The sequence below is a fragment of the Aplidium turbinatum genome, chromosome 7 (assembly GCF_918807975.1).
Source record: "Aplidium turbinatum chromosome 7, kaAplTurb1.1, whole genome shotgun sequence".
Taxonomy (NCBI): Eukaryota; Metazoa; Chordata; class Ascidiacea; order Aplousobranchia; family Polyclinidae; genus Aplidium; species Aplidium turbinatum.
Genome location: NC_137478.1, coordinates 28,016,938 through 28,044,859, shown reverse-complemented (window position 1 = coordinate 28,044,859; position 27,922 = coordinate 28,016,938). Strand labels below are relative to the sequence as shown.

Here is a 27,922-nt window from a genome sequence, read left to right as displayed (position 1 = left end):
TACTTTTACGCAAAGGGCAGGAAAAACGCTTGGCTTGAAAAGCTATCAAAAGTCAATCAAGATTTTTTTACTGTAATTGAAGACTTTCTGTAAGAAAAGCTAAAATCCAATAAAAATCGATTGGAAAAGTTTCAAAACCTCACTGGGAAAGTTCAGATGGTAGAGTCTGGCAACATTATGCACCACCATGGATTTTTAGAGTAATTTACAAGTGGCAAGAAATATTTGTCTCTGAGGAAAGAATGTTTTTGATTTATATCGTTGCAGGGGTGTGTATTTGTGGTAAGTTGTTTATTTGTTTGCAGTCAATTATAGTTGTGTATTTATGACTGTCTACCATCACCGGGCTGTCAAATATGGTCGCCTAAGCTATAGTCAGAGATGGGAAAGACCAGCAAGAATATGTGGTCTTGAAAATCAAGATCAGTTTTTGTGTGAATAAAAAAATGAAGTTTTTAATCAGTATGTTGCGAAACAACAAATTTTACTCTAAGGAATCTAGTTAAAGGTATTTGTTATCATTGCTAACTGTTGCTTTAACTGCTCGGTTGCTGGCCTTAGAATTGTACATAATAAATTAGTGACTGTTGCTATTACGCCTATCAATTCTTGTCGTAGTTTGTGTAAAATCGCAACATCACACACAACCTGAGGGTAATTACAGTATCGGCACAGAAAAAGTCACAAAGTTTGTAGGGAAATAAAAGTTTAATTTGATGCAATGAGCTTCCTTCAAACATAGACAATATTTCAATATATAATTATTTTTTGTCCTAATTGGATTTATGGTTTTAATTTAAAAAAAAACAACATTGAACTGCATCATTTTTCAACTAATTGTTGTCTGGTTCACGTGGGAATAGGAATTTTCTTTTGTGTTACTAAGTATTTTAAACTTTCACTGGATTTTATCAATATTGCGCCATTTACTCATTTGGTAACTTTGATACTGTAGTCTATTATCAAAAACGTTCAGAGGTCTGCAGTCAGATAAACGGCCGTCTTTAAATGTAGCAAACCTCGCAAACGTAGAAAACCTTGCAAGCCACAAGGTTCCCAGATGGTATTTTTTTTTAATTTCTTGGCATTTTATTTATCGGGTGCATGTTTTTTAAAACCCTTTTAAAAATGTTATTTGTTTAGTGTTGGTTGACTGTTGAATTATTTTTATCAATAAAAAGATATCAAAATGTAGTTCTTTAGTTCTTTAAAAACCGAGCTGCAGATGATAAATAAAACTTAACCTTTGCAGGTGATTGTAGTTCCTGGGCAACGATGTGTGACACAAAAGGAAGAAGTTCCTAATGACAAGTTTTTGTGTGTGTTTAAAATGTAAGGAATATTTTGTAAATGAAACCGGTTTTTCCAAAAGTTTTAGTCATTTGAAGTGTGTTTAAAATACCTATATGGTTTGCTCCTTTTTGGGCTATTTGCAAAAAAATTGGTTTGAAACGTGTTTTTGGCTGGGTAATTTTGTGGAATCTGGCAACTCTACAAGGTTTGCTTCTTTAAATGTAGCAAACCTCGCAAATCTTGAGAAAGGTTTCTACAATTGATGGACGATGAGGTTTTCAACTGTTCATAGTTTGCATAAAATAGATAGGCCTAGACTACAGACAACCTTACCATTACTTGCTGCTAGTCTAAATCTATCTTCTCTAGGGAGACTATGAAAACCTATTGCGGTAGGCTTTCAAATGCAGAAACCTTCTCAAGCTTTGCGAGGAATTAGGAGTTTGCGACATTTAAAAACGCCCACTGAGAAAACATCATAACTATCAATTGACAAATGCACAGACCTTATTAAAAGTCATAGCCTAGATCAGGGGTCACCAAATGGCGGCCCGCGGAAGGTATCAGCGTACAAGTATAACCAAAAATACTTTTCTTGAGGGAGTTAAAGAGCACGAAGGCAAAAAATACTTTCCGGGAAGCATATTTTCGCATTGCATACGATTCCACCGACCGGCCAATCAGATTATAGTTCTAGGTGGGGGTTGCTTAAAGTTATTCCAATGCGATGTCCAGCCACACTGTCCCAGTGGTTGATTAAAACGTCTGTTTTCGAATTTTGAAATTGTCTATGAGCAATTGAGCATAGGGTTGCTTATTTTAAGTTTGCAATTGTCATGTAAACACTAGTGCAAGTTTCACTGTTATTGTGTTTCACGAGCAGTGTTCTCTTTATGCAAGTTTTTCTTGGCAAAATGGGTCGGTGTGCCAACTCAATTTATAATAATTGACAATATATTTAAATTTAGAGACTTTTTCTGATTGTATTATGAAAATATTTAGCTTAGTAGGCTACGCCTAGTGCAAAACGTTTTTTTTTTTTAAGAAATATGGAACGCTTCACGATTTTGCGTGTCATCCTTGCGCAGGAGCCATGCTAATCTGTATCGTTCCAATTATAGTATATGTACTGCCGAAGCAAGTACTGCAAAATGTTGTTAATCAACAAATTCTTGCCACGCTGATGAGCACCGCAAGTGACAGTTGTCTATAATAAAAGAAAGACGGTTTTATAGATTCTCACAAAAAAGGATGAAAAACCAACTCATTGCTTTTTTCGAGGGAAGACTGTTCATAAATTACGATTTTTCGGTGATTTTCACAAGCGTTTGTTTCATGGTACCTGGTGTGATGATGTCTAGTTTAGCGTTGGTGGTGCCTTCAACATTTACTTGCAGAATGGTCACTCCTTGACCTACAACAGCTGGTGCTGTTCTCCCTGACAAGGGCGCTGTGCTTGGTCTGGGGGTGCCATTCTGATGATTGTTCTTCCGCATAACTTTATAGCGACAGTTGTAGCAAGTTTAGTTTCCCAAAGTCGGTACTTGCGGGGGCGGCCACGTGGAGGTACTTGCTTTCGTCGGCAGAGAGTGCTGCTTGTGAGTGTGGTGAAATGCAGACGGCAGCACACATTTTCAAGGATTGCCGGCTATACAGACCTCCTCATAGTATGGAAGGCCTAGTTTCCATCGATGACGACACCAGGCAGTGGTTAACCAACGGATGCCCTGACATATAGCGACAACACGAGAGAAGATGGTAGGCCTGCCTGGTTTCTTTTTCCCTGTTATTGGAGCCTATTTTTCGCTGATATGTTTGCAGGTCACTATTGTTGCCTGTATTGCGATGTGTCAAACATTTCCTTGTTTACTGAAACTGTTAATTGCAAGATATCTTTTGCGAAGCGAAGTAACAACACCACTCTTGCTTGGCGATGAATATTCTGATGAAACCGCTCGCCTCGCTATAAGTGCACAAAACAAGTGGCCTCTATTTATTAGGCATTGTTAAAAAAGTCAAAAGTGTTGTAAAAGGAGCTTGGCCTGGCAGTAGCGTTGTTCGATTAATTTTGTTGCTACGGTATTCTAACATAAATATGAACAACATGTAACGCTGGATACTGGGTACGAAATGCGTTCTTTTCTAGCATAAGAGTCAACCTACCTAACATTTTATTAGTGCGGCCCGCCACAGCTCTCCTTAGTGCCAAAGTGGCCCGCATGCAAAAAAGGTTGGTGACCCCTGGCCTAGATAGTAGTTACCATCACTAGGTAATTGTACAAATGTACAAACCTTGCAAGGTTTGCTACATTTAAAGAACCAAACCTTGCAGATTTGCCAGATTTTACAAAATTACCCAGCCAAAACAAGTTTCAAACGAATCCCAAAAACAAACCTATTTTTTTGCAAGTAGCCCAAAAAAGAGCCAAAGCATATAGGTATTTTAAACACACTTCAAATGAACAAGCCTTGGAAAAACCGGTTTCGTTCACAAAATATCCCTTACTTTCTAAACACACACAAAAACTTCTCATTAGGAACTTCTTCGTTTTGTGTCACATGGCGTAGCCCAGGGCAGGAACTACGGTTGTCTGCAAAAGTTAAGTTTTATTTATCGTCTGGAGCCAGGTTTTTAGAAAACCAGTGATTAGTGAACTCACCCAACCATGGTCTAACTAAGGGATGGAGTAGTGATTCCCGAATGTCTGACTACCAAATATTGCGTTAATAATATCTTTCAATAGGCTATCTCACAAATGTTGATCGCAAAGGCATTGCTTTAAATGTATTTATATCAAAACTAACCATAACCAACAAAGCAGAGATTATGATATCTTTTTATAGATGAGAACAGAACATCTGCAACATCAACACTAAACAAGTAACATGTTCAAAAGGGTTTTAAAAATTATGCACCCGATAAATAAAGCGCCAAGAAATTTAAAAAAATACAATAAAAAATACCATCTGGCAACTTTGTGGTTTGCGAGGTTTGCTACATTTAAAGACGGCCAGATAAACCGCTCCAAACAAAAATAAAAAAGCTATACATACAAAAAATAGGCAGCATATGTTGTCACGTTTTATATAGGCCTATTTGACAGAGATGAGCACGGTACAATTTAAAAGAACCGCTGTACCGGTACTCAGTACTGGTCAAAATAGTACCGCTGTACCGGTACTATTTTTAAAAAGTACGGCGGTAGTGGTACTCGGTATGGTACTTTTTTAAGTACAAGTTACAAGACTTAGAATAATGAATTTTTTTTTGTGATTGTACATAATCGAAATAATCTTACATTTAAAACCACAAATGCGATTCATCTCCATCCCAATTATATTAACAAGTAACAGCAATGCGCGATGGCGATGTTCATATTCTACACAAAGACTTGGTAGGCACGCAAAGCTGAATGGAACAGATCGGAAAATAAAGTCACAAGTCTCTTGATTTTGCTCAGTATAAATGCATAAATTTAAGGTAGGCATATTAATACTTGTTAGTTTATAGACTTATAGTTAAGGGCCAACCCAACATGCCGTATAGAAAGCTATTGGAAGTAAAGGCCATTCAACATCAGAGGTGTAAAGTAATGAAAGTAATGTTACTTAAGTAGCAATAAAACAAAAAAACTAGTATCCATCTAAAATGAACTGGCTTGCAATTAGCATAAAAATTAGCATAAACATAAAAGCAACTTGCAAAAAATAAAAGACAGTGACACTATTCTATAATTTCTTTTTACTATTCTATAAGTATAATTCTTTTTTACTTTTATGTTAAGTAGCAATGTTCAGTAGCTAGTACTTTTTGAGTAGTTTTATTTTTTATTACTTTCTACTTTCGCTTGTTTAGTTTTATGCCAAAGTAACGTTACTCGAGTAATTTTATATTTTGTTAAGTAGAAAGTTGTAACTTTGATAAAAATCTGTTAAAAAGGTATCATTTCTAAGATAAAAAAAAAAAAATTTTAAAGAGAAATTGTTAATAATGAAAAGTTTTGTTAAAAAGAATTGTTAAAACGAAAAGTTTATCTTCCTAAGACCTAAATGATTCATTAAAAATTGATGACTAAAAATATTGGGATTTTGAAATTCAAAATTTTTTTAAAACTTGATAAAATTCGTCAAAAATGTTTGTTTTTTAACTGCAAAATTTACTAATTCTACTTGAGTAATTTTAAAGATCAGTACTTTTTTACTTCTACTTGAGTGATAATGTGCTCTGGTACTTTCTACTTGTAATTGTAACGAATTAGAATTGACCTTCAGTAACTGTACTTTTACTTGACTATTCAAATGGACTGCTTTTTTCACCTCTGTTCAACCTTTATCTCTAACGATTAAACAGGCGCCCATAACATTTGAAAAGCAGTAATTATGCCACATACGGAGCAAACCGCAAAAACAACAAATCCTCATTGGACTCCTATTTTAACACACACAATTCAAAGCAAAGAAAGTACTAAAAAATTTTAGAAATGGCAGTACGGTCCCCAACACTTTACAAAAAAAATTTGATAAGACCCTGAAGCTATAGGCCTTGTTAACATTGTTGAAAAAAGAGTACCGGGTATTTTGAACAAAAAAGGACTGGGTATTTAGGCAACCGGTACAAATTTAAAAAAGTACCGCGGTACTGGTACACAAAAAGTACCGCGGTACAATTGTACTCAGCACTGCCCACCTCTGCTATTTGATTATACCCAGACCCTAACCTAAACAATCATTGGTCTGGTTGATTTGACGTACCGTAATACCCTACTTTACATGACTAAAGTCAGCTATAATATAGTTCAGTTTTTTTAGCACCGCCATTTCAAACTTTTTAAACATTTCAAATTAGGTCAAAGAAAGCAAACATTTTTTAGAATTCACAAAACAGAAATTTTGTGAACAAACTTGAATGATTTTTTATCATACGCAAGCATAAAGTATATACGGAAGTTGACTTCTTTATTATTCACAAAAACTTTTTAAATTTTGAAATGGCAACACTGACCAAATTAGATTAAAACTTCAAATCGACTTTTCTTGGACACATATCATACCAATAGCTTAATGTTAGTAATTGCCACTTATCACTTTGTACAGTACAAGTTCAAAAAATGCCTCCATAGTAAGTAAACTATACATACAGTATTTTTAAAGTGATCTTAATCTTACTGTTCTTCAAGATCAAGATCACACAAAAAGTGATCTTAGATTAGAGGTGACAAACCTGCGGGCCGCATGCGGCCCATCAAAGAATTTTATGCGGCTCGCAAAATAATTTGACAATCGCTCATGCATTAAAGACAAAAGACATCTCAAAGCTGTTTTATGCCTTCACTGGTACACATTTCCTTTGCTATTTTTCAGTGCAAGTACTGTTGCTCTATCCTTTTTGCTCAAGTTGCTTTGTTTTTATTTTTTACTGTTGTATGTTTCAATTCTGCGTAAGATAATTTCAACCGTGTGGGTTTTATTACTTTTATCTGTTGTTTGTTACTTTTCATGAATAATATCTTGAGTCGCTTAACTAAAAGATTTCATAGTAGGTTACGATTAAAAAGTTGTGTGGCCTGATAACTCATGTGTAATTGACAAATTGGCCCGCGACCTCATAAAGGTTTGTAAGCCCTGTCTTAGATCATCATCATCATATTCAGCATGTGGTAGCCCACTGCTGAGCAAAGGCCTTTACCCTTTCTTGCCAATTCAGTCAATCATGTGTTTTTATGTACCAGTTCGTTGTTCTATGTTCATTGTCAATTTCGTCTTTTCATATCACTTAATTGGCTTTTCTCGTTTGTATTTGTCTTCCCAAGGTGTTCAAGTTGTTAATTTGTTAGTCCATCTGTTGTCCTGATAGGCCATGACCTGCCCATATCATATGACCATTTTAGTTTTTTGATACTTATTACAATATAAATAACAATTTTGTTTGATTTCAAATCCATCCAGCAGTTTTTTTTGCCTTATGTTAAATCTATCATAATTTGTTCATGTGCTCTTTGCATTGATCTTAGTTTAGATTTTTTTGTAAGGTTCCAAGTTTCTGCACCATATGTAATAGTTACAAGAAAGCATTGGTTGTCGACTTGTTGTTTGGTAGAAAAGGGAAATTTTGACTTAAATATTGAACTTGCTCTATTGAAGGCCTGTCAACCAAGTGATATTCTTCTTGTTATATCATTTTCTTTTCTGGAGTTAATTGTAATTTTTGTCTTGAAAGGTAAATGTATTGATCAGCTCTTTCGATTGTTATTCCAGCAATTGTGATATTACTACCTGTTTCTGCCAATGTATAAAACACCACTTTTGTTTTGTTTATGTTCATTAAAACGTTAAAATCAAAACGTAAATGATTAATGTATTCACTATTCACCGTCTATTTTGACTCCTTTTTCTTCCCAATTAAGTTGTTTAAACATTTCTTCAAGGACTGCAAGATATAGTGTCAACTTACATACTCCTTTTTGAATTGAAAATGGTTTGGAATTTTTCAAAAGTTTGGTGTATGGTTGATCAGTTCCTACTCTTTACAGTGCTGAGATGACAGCTGATGTTTCAATTTAAGAGTCAAACGCTTTTTTATAATTTACTAGCTCAAGGCAGAGTGGAACATTGGGTTTATATGTTTTCTCAATTAGTTTATTGATAGTATGCAGATGGTCCATGGTTAAAAAACTTTTTCTAAAGCCAGCTTGTTCTTTAGGTTGTTGATAGTCTAAATTTTTAGTAATTTGGTAAAAAGTTTAGTTCAGTTTATTTTGTTTTGTTGACGAAAAAGAAAGAAAAAAAAACAACAATATACAAAAACACATTAAACAAAAATAATCCGCACAACAAGGATGGCAGCAAAAGACCAAAAGGTCACCAAAGTCAGCTGCCACCCAAACATTTAAACAAAAGACCCAAAATTAAGAACATTAACACATATAGCACATTAGCAGTGGAATAACACAGGGCAACATAAAAAAAAAATCTGCAGAAATAAGCAGATGATATGTTTTAGCAGTGATCATTGTACAAATTCTTAAATAAAAATTTATATTTAAATTTAAAAGTATTATAAGACTTTTCTTGTATTTCTATTGGTTTTTGATTCCATAGTTTCACTCCATTAAAACATAGCATCTTCTTACCAGGGTTTGCTGTTGCAGAAGGCAAATATAAATAATTCTTTTTTGTTCTGACGGGTTTTATGATGGTGAATTTTGTTTACAAAAATAAAGCAACCAGCAAAGGCCCGGGAAAGCATTTTGTGCACACATTTGTACATAAATTTTGCAGTCAATAATTTAATAATATCGTCAATTCTGAGCACATTAAATTGGTGATAAAGAACAGTTGTACCGTATTTAAAAAATAAGCAGGATCGGATGAACTTGTTTTGTAACACTTGAAGTGGAGCAAGCAATGTAGAGTTTGCTCTTCCCTAATTTATAATCGAGTATATACTGGATCTTGGATTGAAACAAAGCATAGTATAAAGTTTGTAATATTGTTAATGGGGCATAGTATCTCAGCTTAAATGCTATGCCCCAGACCTTTGCAAGCTGCTTTCTAAGATTAATATGACTATCCCATGTCAATCGCTCATCCAAGGTTACACCTAGATAGTTTGTACTTTTCTTCCTTTTGATGGATCGGCCACTGATGGACAGACCAAAATTTTCTGCTGCACTTTTCTTGTTGCAGAGGATCACATGAGTAGTTTTACTATAATTTAATGAAAGTTTGTTGGATTTCATCCACACATAAATTTTTCCTATTTCTCTATTGACATTTTTTTAAAGAGGTGACAGGCATTTATCTGACATATGAAAGTTTGAGTCATCAGCAAAAAAAAATCTTGTAAACTATCGAAGTAGGCTAGTTGGACAATAATTTTTTTTGATCTCCTGTTTTATGTGAAAGTATAACAATAGCATTTTGCCAGCTGAATAGAATTTGACTTGTTTTAATGCATTGGTGGTAAAACTGGTGAAATTATTTCTTCTGCATGTTTAATTATATCAGGGGTGATGTTTTCACAGGGTGCTTTATCTCACTTCATCTAATTAATTGCGTGTTTATTCCAAACAACATGATTGACAGGCGAGAGGTAGCAAATATGTTCAAAAGGAAATGTTTTTTATGGGAAACACAGATCTTTAGCTATTAACAAATTGGCATCAAAATTGTAGTTGGTTGGTGTATATAGGCTATCAGCTATTTGTGTACCCCATGGCACAGATTACTGGATATAGCACAGTGTGTATGTATGTGTAGGCCTAATAAACGCAACGTCAAATCTTCCAACTGGCAAAAGTAGCTATTTGTTGTCGGATTCAGCACCTCAAAATTACTCTAGATCAGTTTGCAACTGAGTTTATATATACAGCAAAAACTAGTGAATAAGTTTTCTCACTTTTTATAGCCTACTATGTAGCTAGTTTTAACACAAATTTGAACTTTGTATCTATGTGGTTAAATAATATTTTATTTAATCACTATAATATTCATCAATTTTATTTGATAATGTGTACTTGACATATCTTGTCTTACTTGATGACTCCACAGGCGTTTACCAATTAGATTACCCTTTCCAAGCGACAGCTGGAGATGTTCTTGGATTTTCTAATGTGCTTTAACAACTTACACTTTATATTTTATTTATTTTAAAGGTTTATTTTTGGAAACTGAAGCTGCAGCACGTTCATCCAATCTTAGACAATATATTGAAAACACAGAAATCTATGAAAAACAAGCTGTGGGATGTAACATGTCATTTTATGTAGACGTGCTGGATGTTTTCAATGGCGAGTATTGGTTTGGTTTTGTTACCGCCGACGAGCTAGTTTATGTAAGTGCTCGGTATAATTATTTTATAATGTGATTGACATCAATAGTGGTTAGTGGCTGTGCAACAAGAGTCTCCTAGAAGTCAGCAGAGGCGAACTGAGCAAATGTCAGTTGAGCAAGTGACAACTGAGCTTGCAACATGTCAGCAAATGGAGCCTGAAGTTGGCAAATGATGAAACTGAGCAAGCCTAACGACTGAGCAAGGCCAAGCTTGGCATGTCACAAATCAGCAAATTCAGTTTAGCAAGCGATGACCAAGCAAGTCCAAGCTGAGCAAGTAAACTTCATCTGCTAACTTGGAAAGTAGCTGAAATGTACTTTCTGAGTTGAAGCACTTGCTGAGTTGATGCATGCCCAGTAGTCTGACGACTGTGTGTTGTGTAACAATGTACTTTAAGGTGATTTTTCTTAACACTTCATTGCTTTTTATGTTGATAGATAAAACGCTGAAACAGTTTTAACGTATTCAGGAGTTTTGCATTTGTTTTGCAGGACTGGGCATGCATTTTGCAGGACTGGCATGCATTTTAGAAGCATTTTTTTTTATAAGCAACAGAATCATTAACACACAAATAAAATTCTGCTTCAATTGTTTACACACTGCAAAAATCAGCTGTCATTTATCCTAGCATAAGTTTTGCAATGTTTAACCCTACCTGCTGATGACGTGTTGTAAAGATATTGTGGTATTTAACTAGTGGTGCAGGTGTTCTTGGAAAGCTTACTGATTGCGTAGCAACAGTGCGGAGACAGGTGGACAAACAAAGATAAAGAGGGTAAACGTCAAACTCTATTGAGATGCAGTCCAAGTAGTGCAAATGTCCCCAGCAAACGAATCAGCAAGAGCATAGACAGAGAGATAGCACTCCAGATTTTTATTTGCTTGAAATACTTCGCTTTTCGTCATGATGAGCCAAACGCGTCAAGAGTATTCCACTCACAACTATCAACACTCTCGAGAGCGAACCAGGGGCGATCGCCGATCAGCATTGCAACTGTCTAGTTTTTTTTCAGTCATGAAAATTTTGAAATTTATCTTTCTCTTTTATTTCTTTGTTTTTTAATTTTTGAAGTTGTTAAATAAAGTGTTTCAAACTGTTAAGTACTGTTTTAATTACATGCATGTTATAATATAAAATTCGTTTTTTATCTCTTCCACAATTTTCTGCACCACTACACCACTGCTATCTCTTTTTCTCCATCTGTTTGAAATTAGATGGTCAGAAATGACACACTGAATTAAAAAGTCTCTGGAGACCGAGAGTATACAACAGTTGTTAAAAACAGTCAAAAAAGACGTCAAAAGATAGATTTGATATTACAGATTATCAGTGCTTTTTAACTGATAGGATGGTAGACTATGCTCTGTGCGGATGAAAAAAATGCAATGTGTATGCCGGATATGGTACAGATGAGGCAGTTGGTACAAGTTTTAATATTGATTTATGACCACGTGTGTCGTGTAAGCTGGTTTGCTGTTTATTGTCTATAATAGGGTTTCCAGTTTTGCAGAATTGGACTAATTTTGTTTCGGAATCTCAGGAAACATTTAGCAACTGCTAATTTTTGAAGTTTTGTTTTTTAGCCTTTTTGAGTTAGCTATATGATTTATTAGTTTATAATTTATAAGTGTGTTATAGCCATACATAAAAGGTCCTCCAATACAGCACAAACGTTTGCGAGAGATCTATAGTGAGAGAGAAAAGAGTGATCGCATTGAGGAACGACAACTGACTCGTAATGAACAAGTCATGATAACAGACTTTACAGCGGCCATCATCCCGATCTCTGATACTGGCATCACAAGCCTGGAGGATCAGAAGACATGGTATGTCGCAACTGCAAAAGTGGAGAAGAGACTGTCGAGCATGTTCTGTGGAACTGCCCAGTTGTCCATCCGTCGACAGTCAGTTGACTGTCCTGGAGACGATCACAAATGAACCACAATTGGCGCACAAGATCTGAGAGAAGTGGAGGAAGGTAGTGGAGATGATCCGCGAGGACAACCGAACGACCATAAATGAAGCAACTGGCAATTGCTCAACAACAGCAGAAATGCTAACGGACAATAAGCAAAGCGCAAGTATTATACCAAAAGGCACTACGCAACAGGTGATTGAGAATATGTATCAGTCAATCGAGAACTTACATAATAACAATCGAGCCAATTAACACACAAATATTACAGAAATCTGCCACAGGCCAATCAGACACTGTTCCATCCAAAATTTTGCCAAATGCAACACCTGAAACGTCGAATCACGTAATGCAGCCGCCCACACATCATGCCCACATCATGCATGCACATGATGTGCATGTGCACGATATGCATAATTTAGGGTGGAGTGAAAAAAATTTTTTTTTGAAATTCAAAAATCAGTAGTTTTCAAGTCCTGACAAATATGCCAAAAACACCAGAAAAAATGAATTTGGGGGGTTGCCACCATTTTCCTGCTGGCAACCAGCCACTAGGTGTTTCAGGTAACCCCAAAACATGAAAATCTTCATAACTTTTGAACCGTACATGCTAGGAAGATGGTTTTGGGTTTAAAAGAAGTGGAATAGTCATGTTCCTATCTAACTTTTAAGAACTTTTTGTTGTATTTTCACAAATAATGAAGTTATTGAACAAAAACCGAAAATTTACCATATGCAAAACAATAGCCTGTGATAGTACAGATGGTAGTTTATTTGTTTAAATACAGATGGTACAGCGTCAATGACAGGCCGACACATTCGACACAATGGCTGTATACATTATACAAGCTTTAGAAGAGCTTGCTTACCAAATTGCAATGGGTGGTATGCATGTTGCACGGATATAAACTACCACTACGTCATGTTTTTTTTAGAGTTAGATGGTTCGACTCAAAGCCCAGATAATTTTCTGGGCCAATTGGCAAAATTTTGGATGGAACAGTGTCTGATTGGCCTGTGGCAGATTTCTGTAATATTCCAAGCACCAGCTTTCCTGAATTGACTCAAGACATCATTGATGACCTAAGCACTGACCAATATTATGCTTTTATAATATCTGTTTGGCAGTAATTCTAGGTAAGGTAGATGCAGACTTACAATTTTAGGAGATAGGACCAATTGTGCATGCAAGGTGGTTGACCCTTGGACGTCATATACCTGTACACGACAACTGGGCGAGACAAAGTGGGCGATACCCACTTGGGCGAGACCAGGTGGGCGACGAGACCAGGTGGGCGACGGACCAAGTGGGCGACGAGTCAAGTGGGCGACGAGTCAAGTGGGCGACGAGTCAAGTGGGCGACGAGTCAAGTGGGCGACGAGCCAAGTGGGCGATGGACCAAGTGGGCGACGAGCCAAGTGGGCGACGGCCAAAGTGGGCGACGGAAGCGAAAGTTTAGCCGTTCGGAAAAAAAATACGACTTTTAATTTTTACTTTAAAATACAATGATTGATTTGTGGAAGGGAGGCAATGAGAGTTCTCGCGCTGCGTTTCACGAAGCATTGGAAGCAACATTTTCATTATTTTTTGTAGTCTAGTAATAGCGCTTGCTGTTTGATGTTAATTTGCATTGTGACATCATCTTGACACATTATTTTGCAATTTGCGGCGTCAGGGTTTATCGTGAAGCTTAAGAGAAACCTCTCAGAAAAGAGACAAACGAATGGCCAAAGAGTGGTTTAAGTCAGTTATGAACGCTCCCTAACCGTTATGGAAGCTTGTCAGTATGAAATATGACTTTTAATTTTTACTTTAAAATACAATGGTTGATTTGTGGAAGGGAGGCAATGAGAGTTCTCACGCTGAGTATCACGAAGCATCGGAAGCAACATTTTCATTATTTTTTGTAGTCTAGTAATAGCGCTTGCTGTTTGATGTTAATTTGCATTGTGACATCATCTTGACACATTATTTTGCAATTTGCAGCGTCAGGGTTTATCGTGAAGCTTAAGAGAAACCTCTCAGAAAAGAGACAAACGAATGGCCAAAGAGTGGTTTAAGTCAGTTATGAACGCTCCCTAACCGTTATGGAAGCTTGTCAGTATAAAATATGACTTTTAATTTTTACTTTAAAATACAATGGTTGATTTGTGGAAGGGAGGCAATGAGAGTTCTCACGCTGAGTATCACGAAGCATCGGAAGCAACATTTTCATTATTTTTTGTAGTCTAGTAATAGCGCTTGCTGTTTGATGTTAATTTGCATTGTGAGATCATCTTGACACATTATTTTGCAATTTGCAGCGTCAGGGTTTATCGTGAAGCTTAAGAGAAACCCCTCAGAAAAGAGACAAACGAATGGCCAAAGAGTGGTTTAAGTCAGTTATAAACGTTCCCTAACCGTTATCAAAGCTTGTCAGTATAAAATATGACTAGGGCCATTTTGTTTATGACCTAAAAATTGAAAAATATGACTTTAGTTTTAGAGCATCAAAGTTATGCTAATCTCCGTAGTTAATGATTCGTATGTAAGTTTTTACATGTATTTTAAACAATAACACACTCGAACAACTAACAAAAACTTTTGTTTCGCTTGAAAATCACTACAAACATTCCAATGTCTAATGCATGTACCTATCAAACCAGCTACTTAGTAGTTAAGATCTCAGCACTGGCTGACCTAGTGACCTACCGCAAGTGTTTATAATATTCAGAGACTGGATTGTGTGTTGCAAAATAATGTGTCAAGATGATATCACAATGCAAATTAACATCAAACAGCAAGCGCTATTACTAGACTACAAAAAATAATGAAAGTGTTGCTGACCACACCCTGCATGTCCTTGTGGAAGGAGATGATGAGGCTAAGCAGCTGTGGGGGACAGTCAATCTTCTGCAGTAGCTGAAACAAGCCTCTCCTGCTGACAAGGTCAAAAGCCTTAGTCAGGTCAATAAAGGCGATGTATAACGGCCTCTGCTGCTCACGGTACTTCTCTTGAAGCTGTCGTACGGAGAAAATCATGTCTGTTGTAGACCTCTGGGCGCGAAACCACTGAGATTCAGGGTAGACCCTGTCGGCCAATACCTGAAGGCGCATAAGGATAACTTTGGCAAAGACTTTTCCCACGATGCTAAGCAGAGAGATGCCTCTGTAGCTGTTGCAATCAGTGCGATCCCCTTGTTCTTGTACAGAGTAATGATCTTGGAGTTGCGCATGGACTGCGGTACTTGGCCCTCTTTCCAGCAAAGACGCAGTAACTCGTGCAGTGGTTTTAGCAGGACAGGTTTCCCACACTTTATGACCTCAGCTGGAATGTTATCCTCTCCCGGTGCTTTCCCACTTAGCATAGAGTCAATCGCTTTACTCAGTTCTTCTAAAGTAAGTTCTGCATCAAGCTCTGCGATAACAGGTAGATCTTCAATGTTGTCTAGCACGTCTTGAAAGACTGAGTTTTCTGTTGAATATAGTCCCAGGTAATGTTCCACCCAGCGTGCCATCTGCTTGTCCTTGTCTGTGAGGATCTCGCCAGTCGATGCTTTAAGGGGGGCACACTTTTTGATTGGTTTTCCTGTTGCTTGTTTGATGCCCTCATACATTTTTCTTATGTTGCCACTGTCTGATGCAAACTGGATACGTTCTGACACCAGAAGCCAGTGGTTGTTTGCACAACGACGTGAGATTTACTGAGCTTTCTGTCGGGCGGCTTTTAGGGCTTGTAGGTTCTGACTGCTCGGGTTTTGTTTGTAACTGAGCAGTGAGCAGTGCTTTACGTTTCAAGTCGATAATAGGTTCCAACATAGAGATTAGAGATGTGTGCGTCAAACCAGTCTGTGTTCATCCGCTCCTTCTCTCCATAGGTCTGGACGACTGCACGGTGGATGGTCGTACTCAGTGACTCCCACGTGTGTTCTGCGCCCTGAGTCTGGACAATGTTCAGGCTTCCTTCAAGACGTTCAAAGAACTTCTGGTTTATGTTTGAGGAGGTTTTGCTGACATCGATTTTTGGCTGGCCTTTCTTAATGTGATGCAGCCTCTTGAGCCTTATTGATATCTTTGAGGCAACAAGAGAGTGGTCAGTGTCGCAGTCTGCACTGTGGTATGATCTTGTGTTGCAGACACTGTTTAAAGAAGTACGTCGTGTGATGACTAGATCCAACTGGTGCCATCGTTGCGATCTGGGGTGTCGCCAGGATGCTTTATGGATAGCTTTGTTTTGGAAGAAAGTGTTTTTTACACAAAGGTTGTGGTAGCAGCAAAGCTCGAGGAGCCTTTGCCCGTTGTTGTTCATTTTGCTAATCCCATGGTGACCCAGCACAGTCTGCCAGACTCATTGTCTGCGCCCACCCTGGCGTTGAAGTCCCCCAAGACGTAGATGTGCTCTGATGCTGGGACTTCCTGAACAGCTTTGTCTAATTGCTCATAGAACTGATCCTTGGCTTCAGGTGTGGCCTGCAGTGTTGGCGCATACACACACACGAGGTTTGCAGGACCTTCATGCGTGGAAAGGCGCAGTGTAAGGATTTTTTCTGTGCCTCCCGTAGGGTGTTCTATCATGTGCAGTATGGTATTTCTAACGGCAAAGCCAACCCCATGTTCTCTGGTTTCATCCCTTGCTTTCCCTTTCCAGAAGAAGGTATAGGAGTCCTCCTTTAGGGACCCACTGTCAGGAAGTCTTGTTTCTTGCAAAGCAGCTATATCAATGTTCAATCTGTAGAGTTCGCGATCGATCACTGCAATCTTACGAAAGTCCTGTATATCTCTTAAGTCGTCGGATAGACCAGTACGTATAGTTCGTACATTCCAGCTTGCAATACGAAAAGTACAAAAAGTTTAAATTATTGCTGTCAGTTTTCAGACAAGAAACTGGGTTTGCAAGGGCCTGACTCATAACACGGCGCCAAAGTATCTGTAGTTTGTTAATTCAGAAACGCTATTTTTAACTTTCACTTCTGTAAAAAACAATTTTATGTCATCTTTAGTGCTGAAAATTAATCGGCGGTTTTCATCACCCAATTAAACGTTGGCATAGCATGGCCAACGTTAATTCAACGTCTAAATGTCATTTGTCTGTATGTGACTGTAAATACTGGCTGAGGGCGTCTCTTCGAAGCCTTTTGCCTCATCTTGAAGAATGCAATATCAACGTTGGCGAACGATAGTTATCTGCTTGCTTCAATCAGGGCATATTGTTTGAATTCATTTTTTCTTCACTCTGTCTTTAAATAACGCACCTTCTCTGTGTTTGCAACATCAGCATACTATTTTAGCAAAGTGAACGTTTGTTCACTTGTGAAAGCATAGACGGAAATTCTCTTGAGTTTTGTATTAGCTGCATTTTGTAAAGCGAGCTGTTCAATCTTAATTCTTAAGCATAAATTGAGAAACGTTATGTTAAATATTTCTTGACCATTTATTAATTGTAAATTTTGTATTCTATTTGAATAAAATGCACTAGGAGAATCAATTGCTGTATTTTACTTAACTGTAGACAGTGCACACCATTTCGGCCTTTCAGCCTTTTCATTGCAATAGGTACACTGGGTACGGCCACGGAGATATACCTCCGTGTGACGTTTTCCCATTTGTGGAACCTAAGCTCCCAAAATGGTACTACCTCCCCTTGCCAAAGTGCTCAAACTGCAAGCAGTGAGCTTTGCGCAATGCATAGCAAGGCGCTTCCAGTCAAGTGCTCAATCGGCATAAGGCATCTTTACTTATGTGTATTGGTAAATTTGGAGAAAAAAAACTGACCAAGCTTTGCTTTAACATAACGTCATCAGCGCGTGTTTGATCGTAAATAATCTAAAGGCTTCTGTCTTATGGCATGAATTGGACGAAATGGGGTGTTCTCAACATGATATGGTCGTAGGCTGGTTTAACAAGCTATGTCAGGGATGACCACCTCCTCAACCAGATAGTTCTAAAATCACTTCTAAAGGCCCCCAGCGCTTGAAATATCGACACTCATCCCGCCATGCTGCAGCTATCTGCACCTCCAACTTCCACATTTCTGAAGTTTGGAACAGTTAATGGGAAGAAGTCGTGAGACCAGTTCAACTCACGGTCCTTCCCAAAACCAATGTTCCACCTGAAGCAAACTGACCTCAGAAATAGGTGAAGCTCAATTGCTTGCAAATTGGAGTAGGTCGTTTCAACAGCATGTTCCAATGGGGCCTCGCTGACTCACCATCTTGTGCATGTGGCTCAGATTTTCAAACTTCATACAACATTGTCTACAAATGTCTTGCATACCGACTCAAGGATAGACATGTGGACCTAACAGCGCTCGATGAACACATAACCCATTGGCTGCTGCGCCTGGATACAACATCGTGACCTGCAGCGGCCTCAAACGCAAGAAGATGACATCAATTTTTACTTTTTAATACAAGAGCTGCACCTGTGATGTAAATTTGTACATTTATTGCTGTTGAAAGACATAGCCTACTGTTTTCTAACGTTATTTTTCAGGTCATTCAAGGCTCCTTCTCTTCGAGTTATTGGAGGGGTAAACCGTACGCTAGTGCATCTTCTTGGGGGAGTTCTAGTTTCTGTCGTGAATGCACCTTTTTGTACGTATTATTTACTTGTGAGGTAGCAAGGTGTAAGATATTAGGGTGAGAGCGGGCAAAATGGGACACTTATCTTTTAGTAAAAACATAATAGTACTTGTAGCAAAATACAGGTTGAAGTTAGTTTTCATTTTAATTGAAAGCTTTTGTTGGTGTACATATTTCTATTAACGATTGAGTGGATTCGTCCTATCAGTAGGCTATAGCACAAAAAACAAGTTTTTTTTTAAAGTTTCTCGTCCAAATACTTGCAAATATTATGAAATTAAATTTACTAGAGTTTTTGTGTTGAATTAGCTTATGAGCGAATTTATATCTACACAAATTCTTGTAACTGTCGTGCCTCACTATTTAATTTTCGTGTACTATGCGAGGCAAAGCTGTGCTTTATTTTATTTACCCTGGAAGTCTCTTAGCTTCAAAGCTACCGTGCCGGTCGGCCTTGTTTGGTCACCGGCTTCCATCAGATTTACAATGTCATTGCATTATTACCTGACATATTCTCACTGTGTTATGCAAAAACAACAGTCGTTACCGTTTTTAAAGTCTTCGGTTTGACCCAACCTGGAGGCAATCTCAGATCTACAGCATTAAGCCGAAACCACTTGACCACTGAGCTGGTGTGTTTACGTTATTCTTACCTGAATGAATGCAAACACATGATAGCCTATCAATTACCGGATTTTTATTTTGGCCTCCGGGCGCGAGAATTTGGTGGCCGGGAAGAAGCTCTGGTAGGCCATGCTTGGTTGCCAAGTCACCAGCTCAGTGGCCGAGTGGTTTCGTCTTTGACTCTGGTGGTGGTAGATCTGAAATCGATTCCAGGACGGATAAAACAAAAGACCTTAAAAACGGTACCGATTGTGTTCTTTTTTGCATAATGCAGCGAGAATAAGTCGAATAATAACGTGATGGCATCGTAAGCTTGATATAAAATTAAAAATGAGCGCAAATCTAAATTTTTGGCGAATTTAATTCGGAGAAATTCCATTTCGGAATAGCTTTTTTCGGAGAAAACCGATTCGGAGAATTTTTGAGAATTTGTAAGAATTAGGCTATTTAGGTAGGCGGCTTTTGTGTTTATCTTTTCATACCAATGCTAAAGGTTAGGCGATTAACTTAACTTATAACACTTATCAACAAGAAATTTTTACAAAACAAACTAACAATCATTTTCAAGTAATTCTGGTGCCCAAGTAAGTAATTCAATACTAATTACGCAGCCAGTCCTATCCTTGGTCACAGTTAGTATTGTTTTTGGAAGCTTAAACTGTATAAGGTAGCTTTCAAGTTGCTGTATTTTTGTTATCAGCGTAGCTGGCAAGAGAGACTGCAACAAGTATAAGTGCTAGACCAAGTAGCTCAAGACGAGGTTGATTAAACATCGAAACAATTTTTTTGCTTCCTAGGCCTATGCGGAGAGTAGGTACGTTGGCCTATTTACCTTCTGATTTTGTATAGCTATCCACAGTGTCCAGTATCCACCAGCCACAAGCTTGCCTGGGCTACTAAATTTAATTTATTACGTTTTAAGAAAGCGATTGCCAGATTCGCCACGGATATGTAGGCTAAGTAGAAATTTTGCGCTACCACCATTTCTTAATATTGGATTAGTTCCTTAAGGCATGATTTTCACTATAAGACAATTACAAATTAATTCAACCCTGCAATAAAGTTACCTTTCTTTGTTTAAGAGTAACGATCGCCCCCCTGGGTCCGCCACTGGCTTCACCAAAGACGAGATGGTTGTTGTTGCTTGTATTTCATTTAGCCACACACCCACCAACTCTAAACCAGTATTGCCAAATTTTGCAATTTTTTGTTTGCAGAATCAGTCTTTTAATAATAACGAGATCTCATATTTGAATTAATGCATTATGCAATTGGTTTTATAGCTTCTTGTAAAATATTAGATACTGGCCCAAAACACTGACTGACCCAATGCCGATTGCGACATTTGCATTCCATCTCCCAAAAATTACGGAAGAGCTCAACGGACTTCGTCTCGGTGCACTTGCAACTGAAAGACAACTCTTTTTCCTATTTTCTTTTAACGTTACAGGTTTGTTTTTTTATTGATGTATTTATTTTTTAACAATTATAGAATTTATTTTTTAAATTTTGTACGTGTTTGAATTCTAAAAAGGTGACAAACGGATCCGAAGTATTGTGTTCTTATTCTTGAATTGTCGTTCTTAATTTCAAGTATCCACTGCTTGTATAAAAAGTTTTCAAGATTCTCGGTCTTTTTCTGTGTGTGTCACAATCTCTTTCTATCTCTCACCAGGAAAGAGACGTAGAAAGGTTCAATGACGTAGTTTAATGGGTTATAACCGAAAAGCAGTTAATCAAATGTCGAATAGTTCTACTAGTAAAATGATAATGAAAATTCTTGAAGGACTTTAACGAATGGTTCAGCACTTCCAGCAACTAATCAAAGTAATAGTAACAGTGAACAGCAATAGATTCCAACGCTTACAACTATTAATCGAGTTTGACCTAATCCACTCACAGCTTCTCATACGATTCTACTTTCAATCAGAAAGTATATTAACATCAACTTTGCTTTACTCGTAGCCTATTCAATAACTTCAACTCTCGATCAACAATAATCTTTGCGTCTATTGCCAACTACCACTACTACAATAATGATTTTGCATAAATAATCAACTCATAATAATGATACTGTCACAATCAATGTGCAAAGCCTCGCGTCGGGCTGCTTTGCGTCTTAACAGAATGTGCTGTTTTCCTTATAAAATTATTGAGCGGTATGTTATTATCGGTCAATGACCAGTAGTAACCTCTAATTGTGAAGTCGTTGTTCTGCAACGTAATTCTAAATCATTCTGTATCTGAAACGTTCTGTTGTTTTCACAATTGCCAATATCGTTTGTCATGATGTCACAAGGTTGTTTACGAATGGACCTCTGATTACGAAATCTGTATTATGTAACAGTCCTCTACTCCTACGTGACATTCTTTAGACTTCTTTAAACTTGCTTGTTTATGCCGCTCAATGCTACGTGACCGACGATGAGTTCGTGTGATGCAACACTACGTAACCTTCTCGAAGTTATTAGACCGAACAAACCTTTTATAAATAGTGGTGTAATTTGCGTAATGGATTATTATGATGATTATTATTGAGTTGGTTATGAGAGTTGTGTTATGAGTTGTAGATTGGTAGTTGATGCAGAAATTATTGGTAATTGAGACTTGAAGTAATTGAATACAAGTAGATAAGAATTGGTGCTGATATAAATTGTGTTCGAATTTAGAGTTATTTGAGAAGCCGTTCGTTAAAGTTCTTCAAGAAGTCAGATTATCATTTCACTAGTAGAATTATTCGACATTTAATTGACTGCTTTTCGGTTTGACCCATTAAACTACGTCATTGAACCTTTCCAAGTCTTTTTCCTGGTAAGAGACAGAAAGAAATCGTGACATTCTGGGGGCTCGTCCGGGAATTAACCGAAAAACCGAAGAATACCGGAGATTTATTGAAAGAATAATAAATTAATGTCAAGATGGCGGATACGGTCAAACATGAGATGATTGAAGACTTAGGGAGCATGGCTGAACGAATGGGGCTGACTGGTAATGAGAAGTCTCAGTTTGTGATGGAAGAGTATCACAAGATAATGGACCAGAAAGCTCAGCGAGAAGCTGACGAAAGACAAGATAGAAGAGCTGCTCGTGAAATAAGGAAAGCAGAACTTGAAGCTGAAGAAAAACGAGCACAGCGTGAACTTGAAGCTGAAGAAAAGCGAGCACAACTTGAAGCTGAAGAAAAGCGAGCACAATTTGAAGCTGAAGCAGAGGAGAAGCGGGCGCAGCGCGAAGCAGAGGAGAAGCGGGCGCAGCGCGAAGCAGAAGCCGAAGAGAATCGGGCGCAACGCGAAGCAGAAGCTGAAGAAAGAAGAGCGCAATATGAATTGGAAAAGTTAAAACTTGAATTAGAAAGACAAAAGCTGGACATTGGTGAGCGATCTAATTCTACTAATGATAATGCTCGAGATGTTATTGTGGCGCAAGTTAGACGTCCAGATTTGCCATCATTTGTTGAAGAAAAAGATGAGTTGGATAGTTATTTGTTAAGATTTGAAAGATATGCTACAATAGCCAAATTGGAGAAGTCGACGTGGGCTACCCAGCTAAGCATGTTATTATCGGGACAAGCTCTTGATGTATATTCAAGACTTTCGCAAGAAGAGGCCATGAACTACGACAGATTGAAGTTAGCTTTGTTAAAGCGATACAATTTTACCGAGCATGGATACCGTCAAAGATTCCGTGAGGCAAAGCCTGAACGACACGAAAGCCCAGGTCAATTTATTGAACGTTTAAGAAACCTTTTGTTAAAATGGTTTGAACTTTCGGGGGCCGATCAATCATTGGACGGATTGGCAAACCTTATAGTTAAGGAACAATTCACAGATTCATGTTCAAAAGATCTGTCTGTTTATTTAATGGAAAGAAGTCCAAAGACTCTAGAAGAAATAGCCAGTGTGGCGGAACAATACTTAGTTGCTCATGATGAGAAGTTGTCGACTGAAGAGACGTTGTCATGCGATAATGACGAAGGGCAATTGAATAATTTTGAAGGAGGTGCTGTTCCAAGAGAAGTACGTTGTTTTAATTGTAATGGCTTAGGTCATAAATCTGTTAACTGCCGGAAGAAAACTAACAGAAATCATCAGGAGTCGAGGAAGTGGTGCAATCGTTGCAATAGGCAAGGACATGAAGCGAAGGAATGCAAGGACAAGTCGTTTTCCCTATCCAATCAGTCTGGAAAAGATAAAGACATGGAGGTTTATCGAGGTGGTTGTGCGTTAATGATTCCTGAACCCACGCTAGGGGAGGAGAAACCGGATGAAGATGTTTGCGGAAAAATAATACCTGAAGATTACCTGCCAGTAGTGGATGGAAAAGTTGGAAACAAAAAGGTAAAAGTTTTACGTGATTCTGGTTCTACGGGTATAATGGTGAGGAGAGATTTGGTTAAAGACAGTCAGTTAACGGGAAAAACTGGAATTGTGATGTCAATAAATAACACTTCAATCCAAGGACCGTTAGCGAAGATATATATCGAAACTCCGTATTGTAGTGGGACTGTGAAAGCATTATGTTTACAAAACCCTTTAGTTGATCTTATAATCGGAAATGTTATTGAGAGAAATTCTGAATTGACTTGTTATTCTTATGGCAAGAATGGTCACTTTGCTCGAGATTGTTCTGCAGATAATCAGCGACGATCTCACGGTCATGGATACACTGAGCGCGAAGAACCGAGGAGAAGAGGCAGGCGACGACCATTTGGAGTTTGTTATAGATGCGGTAGACGCGGACATTTCGCCAGGGAATGCGTTGCTGACGGCGGACATTCGGAAAACAGACGTTGCCGTAACAACCATTGCTACCGATGTGGGGAGATTGGACACATAGCCAGGAGCTGCCCTTTTGATGAAAAGGCTTGCTACAACTGTCATGAAGAAGGTCATCTCGCCAAGGACTGTCCGGAGAGGAGGTGTTTCCGATGTAGGAAGATGGGTCATCTCGCTCGCCGATGCACTGAAGATGTTGAGGACGTTGGAGACTTTCGCCGAAAACGTGACTATTGTTTTGAGAAAAGCTATCGTTGGTAGATCAGGCAACGATGGACTAATGAGAATTGATTTATTGAGTAATTAATTGTTTGGTGGTGTGTTTTGTATTGATTGTGTTGTTATATTGTTTGCAACAATATTCTAAGGGGGGGGCGTATGTCACAATCAATGTGCAAGGCCTCGCGTCGGGCTGCTTTGCGTCTTGACAGAATGTGCTGTTTTCCTTATAAAATTCTTGAGCGGTATGTTATTATCGGTCAATGACCAGTAGTAACCTCTAATTGTGAAGTCGTTGTTCTGCAACGTAATTCTAAATCATTCTGTATCTGGAACGTTCTGTTGTTTTCACAATTGCCAATATCGTTTGTCATGATGTCACAAGGTTGTTTACGAATGGACCTCTGATTACGAAATCTGTATTATGTAACAGTCCTCTACTCCTACGTGACATTCTTTAGACTTCTTTAAACTTGCTTGTTTATGCCGCTCAATGCTACGTGACCGACGATGAGTTCGTGTGATGCAACACTACGTAACCTTCTCGAAGTTATTAGACCGAACAAACCTTTTATAAATAGTGGTGTAATTTGCGTAATGGATTATTATGATGATTATTATTGAGTTGGTTATGAGAGTTGTGTTATGAGTTGTGGATTGGTAGTTGATGCAGAAATTATTGGTGATTGAGACTTGAAGTAATTGAATACAAGTAGATGAGAATTGGTGCTGATATAAATTGTGTTCGAATTTAGAGTTATTTGAGAAGCTGTTCGTTAAAGTTCTTCAAGAAGTCAGATTATCATTTTACTAGTAGAATTATTCGACATTTAATTGACTGCTTTTCGGTTTGACCCATTAAACTACGTCATTGAACCTTTCCAAGTCTTTTTCCTGGTAAGAGACAGAAAGAAATCGTGACAGATACACAAATTACACCACTATTTATAGCAGGTTGTTTGGTCTAGTAAGGGACCGTTCAAATATTACGTAACGCTATGGAGGGGGTTCAAGCAAAACGTTACGTAACGCTTACGGTACGGTAGTTTATTTGTGCTGGCTGGTACCGTCATTTGGATACTAAATTAAGCTGAAATCACATCCAACAACACCAATTCAGCACAAACAAAATCTCTATCAAGTATCAACTACGCCAACTACGGTACTGTAATTCCTGTAATTCCATACAGGCTCTAAGTGCTTAAAACCTCGCATTGCGAAATTGCAAGGCAGCATTCTTACATCACAAAGCTTGCTTTGATGTGAGTGAACAACATCAGGGTTGCCAGATGGCCTTTTTTAGGCCAAATTTCAAAAATCTGGCCTTTTTTAATTGCAGTTGGCTTAAAAAAATTAATGCAAATAAGGTCAGAAAATCTGGCCTTATTTGGCCCTTTTTATGGCTGCAAATTTTTTTATGGCTGGGGTTGACAAAAACGTTACGTTGGTCTATGATTGCACTGTATTAATTTTGTTGATTTCTGTGAAGTTCTATTAATCTTACCCATGTCGTTTTTAATGACCGAGTTGGCAACTGCAAAGGCAACCACACTTTCATAACTTGTTACCTAAGATAAGAAATAAAACAGTTTTTTATTTGGTTCATTTTAAAGGAGGAAATTTTATTATTCAACTTTTCATTTATTCAAAAACTATGCCAAACAAAACCTTTTTTTAATTTTCATTTTGTAATCATAGTTTATGATAATTGGTAGACATCAAATTTTCTGTAAAGCCACTAACAGTCTTTAACAGCTGCAAGTCTATTTAGAATGTCCTAAAAGACAAAATGGGTTTTGGATCCGGAATATAACAGAAGAAAAATGTGGTTGTGGCTGTTATGGTACCGTTGCTTGTCCAGATGGGTATTATAATTTAAACACAAACCTCACAGTAAATTGTCTATCAAATGCAACATGGAACTTGACGACAGATTTCTCGGAACAATGTAAAACAGGTAAAAGCGTATCATGTTATTGTACTAAATGCCGGTGAACAGCCTCAATAAATTTTTAGTTTACCTTAAAGTTTTTAAAAGTTATAAAACACTAATCTTTTTTCATTTGCTTTTTTTCCTCATTATCCAAAGACGTCAGTATTATGGTAGTTCAGGGCTTCCCAAACTGGGAGTCGCGACCCCCCAAAGAGGTCGCCTAACGAACTTCAGGGGTCGCAGAAAGTGTACCAATTTCAACAAGGTACTGCATATTAACACTTCTGTGTGAGATGCTGTGACGGTTATTAACTTTAGTCGCGTACTCAATAGGCTGCCCCATGACTACCTAAAGATGCCGTATTTTTGAAAATTTATGAGGTGAAATGTTAGTTTTAATGAAACGATCCATTATTACGCAAATATATTTTCATTTCCTTAAGATTCTGTAAATTTTCATGTAGGCTAACCGCTGCTCTCGAGATAAATATAAAAAGGAGAGCACAGAATAAAGAATCAAAATTACATCGACCTTCAATTAGGCCTCCAGTTTGCACGTTGTCAAGGCTTGTCTAGGCTACATACATCGCTATGGTTGATACATACGTCGGAATGTTAGAAAACGTTTTTGTTTAATCGTTTTAATTTTTTCAATCGTTCATGCATTTTTTTCAAGTAACAACTGTCCTATAATAATAAACTGCAAAAAAGCTGTAAAATTATAGCTTCTAAATCACTTAGGCCTACTGGTAGATTGGGTTTTGCTTTTAGCAACATGATCGTTGTTTACTTCACAAATGTAGATATTAACGACTGTTTGCATAATGCTGCGAGTTCGCTGTTGTAGCAGCGGTTTGCACTAGCTTTCGGAACTTAGTACCTACTCGTGTGCAATGACGACACGTCCTTCTGCCCCGAACCAAGATACCGCGGGGGTAACATAAATCGGTTGCTCACGTATCTCAACCACTTGGTGTTATTGACACTGACACTACTCAATCAACGATTGCATCATCTTTAACCCACCCAACGGAGTAGAAGGTCTGCGTTTCTTGGATGACTAAACCAAAGACTGGCTGCTCTAGTAACCTTTCAGTGTAATCCGAGAATATCGTGAATCTGAGGTGGTAAAAAAGATAGTTTCTGGTAATAATCATGGATTGCTTTCAGAATGCAAGCCTTTTCAAAATGGCACCTCGATCTCATTTGAATCCCCCTGTTTGGAAAACTGCCAAGGCAGGTACACTTGTCCTGAAGGATATGTCAGCGTGAGAGATCCTCCAATTGCGATTTGTGATAAAAATCTTGAATGGAATTTGGTCGATTCTTGTGAAAGTAAGTGGCGTGATGTTTTTATGCTAAGTATAGCCTACCATTGAAAGACCAAATTAAACAACAAATTCTATTAATTTAAAGGTGTTTGTTTTGTCTAGCTCGCCTACACCTTGATATCAACCAAATATGTTGCATAACCTCTTTTATCATTTTTTGTTTAGACATTACTACTTTCCGTTCAGGAGGAGGAGGAGGCAGGAACGCAGTGAGCTTACACGATGTATTTCCAACATTGTTCGTTACCATTTTAAAAAGCTGGTATTTGAATGGGTAGCAGAATTGCGGTTGGACCTTTCATTTTTCACATTTTGTTTGAGACTGATATGTGGAACGACTGCATGATTTTGTGAATGCTTTTGCGTTTTTATGAAGCCGTTTTGGTGCAAATGTTGATTTACTTTTTGTTTATTGCGATAAAACAGAAATATTTCTA

General features: G+C 37.8%; 1 protein-coding gene and 1 non-coding gene across 2 annotated transcripts; one reads left to right on the top strand and one right to left on the bottom strand.

The window, feature by feature from the left end:
• Window positions 1-157: 157 nt before the first annotated feature.
• On the top strand, window positions 158-27,922 carry LOC145774887 (uncharacterized). The gene is made up of 7 exons (XM_082586217.1): window positions 158-282; window positions 9,948-10,126; window positions 18,515-18,615; window positions 20,529-20,677; window positions 25,993-26,178; window positions 27,325-27,489; window positions 27,651-27,922. The coding sequence occupies exons 1-7, from the start codon at window positions 243-245 to the stop codon at window positions 27,761-27,763; spliced, it is 933 nt and encodes a 310-aa protein (XP_082442343.1). The 5' UTR covers window positions 158-242; the 3' UTR covers window positions 27,764-27,922.
• LOC145774947 (U6 spliceosomal RNA) lies at window positions 2,337-2,438 on the bottom strand. Its single transcript, XR_014290116.1, has one exon. It is a non-coding gene; the product is annotated as a U6 spliceosomal RNA (small nuclear RNA).

What these genes read in the sequence shown, in the direction of transcription:
- LOC145774887 (XM_082586217.1), top strand. Translation starts at nt 243, where the DNA reads ATGTTTTTGATTTATATCGTTGCAGGGGTGTGTATTTGTG. An exon ending in CCGCCGACGAGCTAGTTTAT is followed by an intron (nt 10,127 to 18,514) that starts GTAAGTGCTCGG and finishes GTTATTTTTCAG; the next exon opens with GTCATTCAAGGCTCCTTCTC. An exon ending in TGTCGTGAATGCACCTTTTT is followed by an intron (nt 18,616 to 20,528) that starts GTACGTATTATT and finishes GTAAAATATTAG; the next exon opens with ATACTGGCCCAAAACACTGA.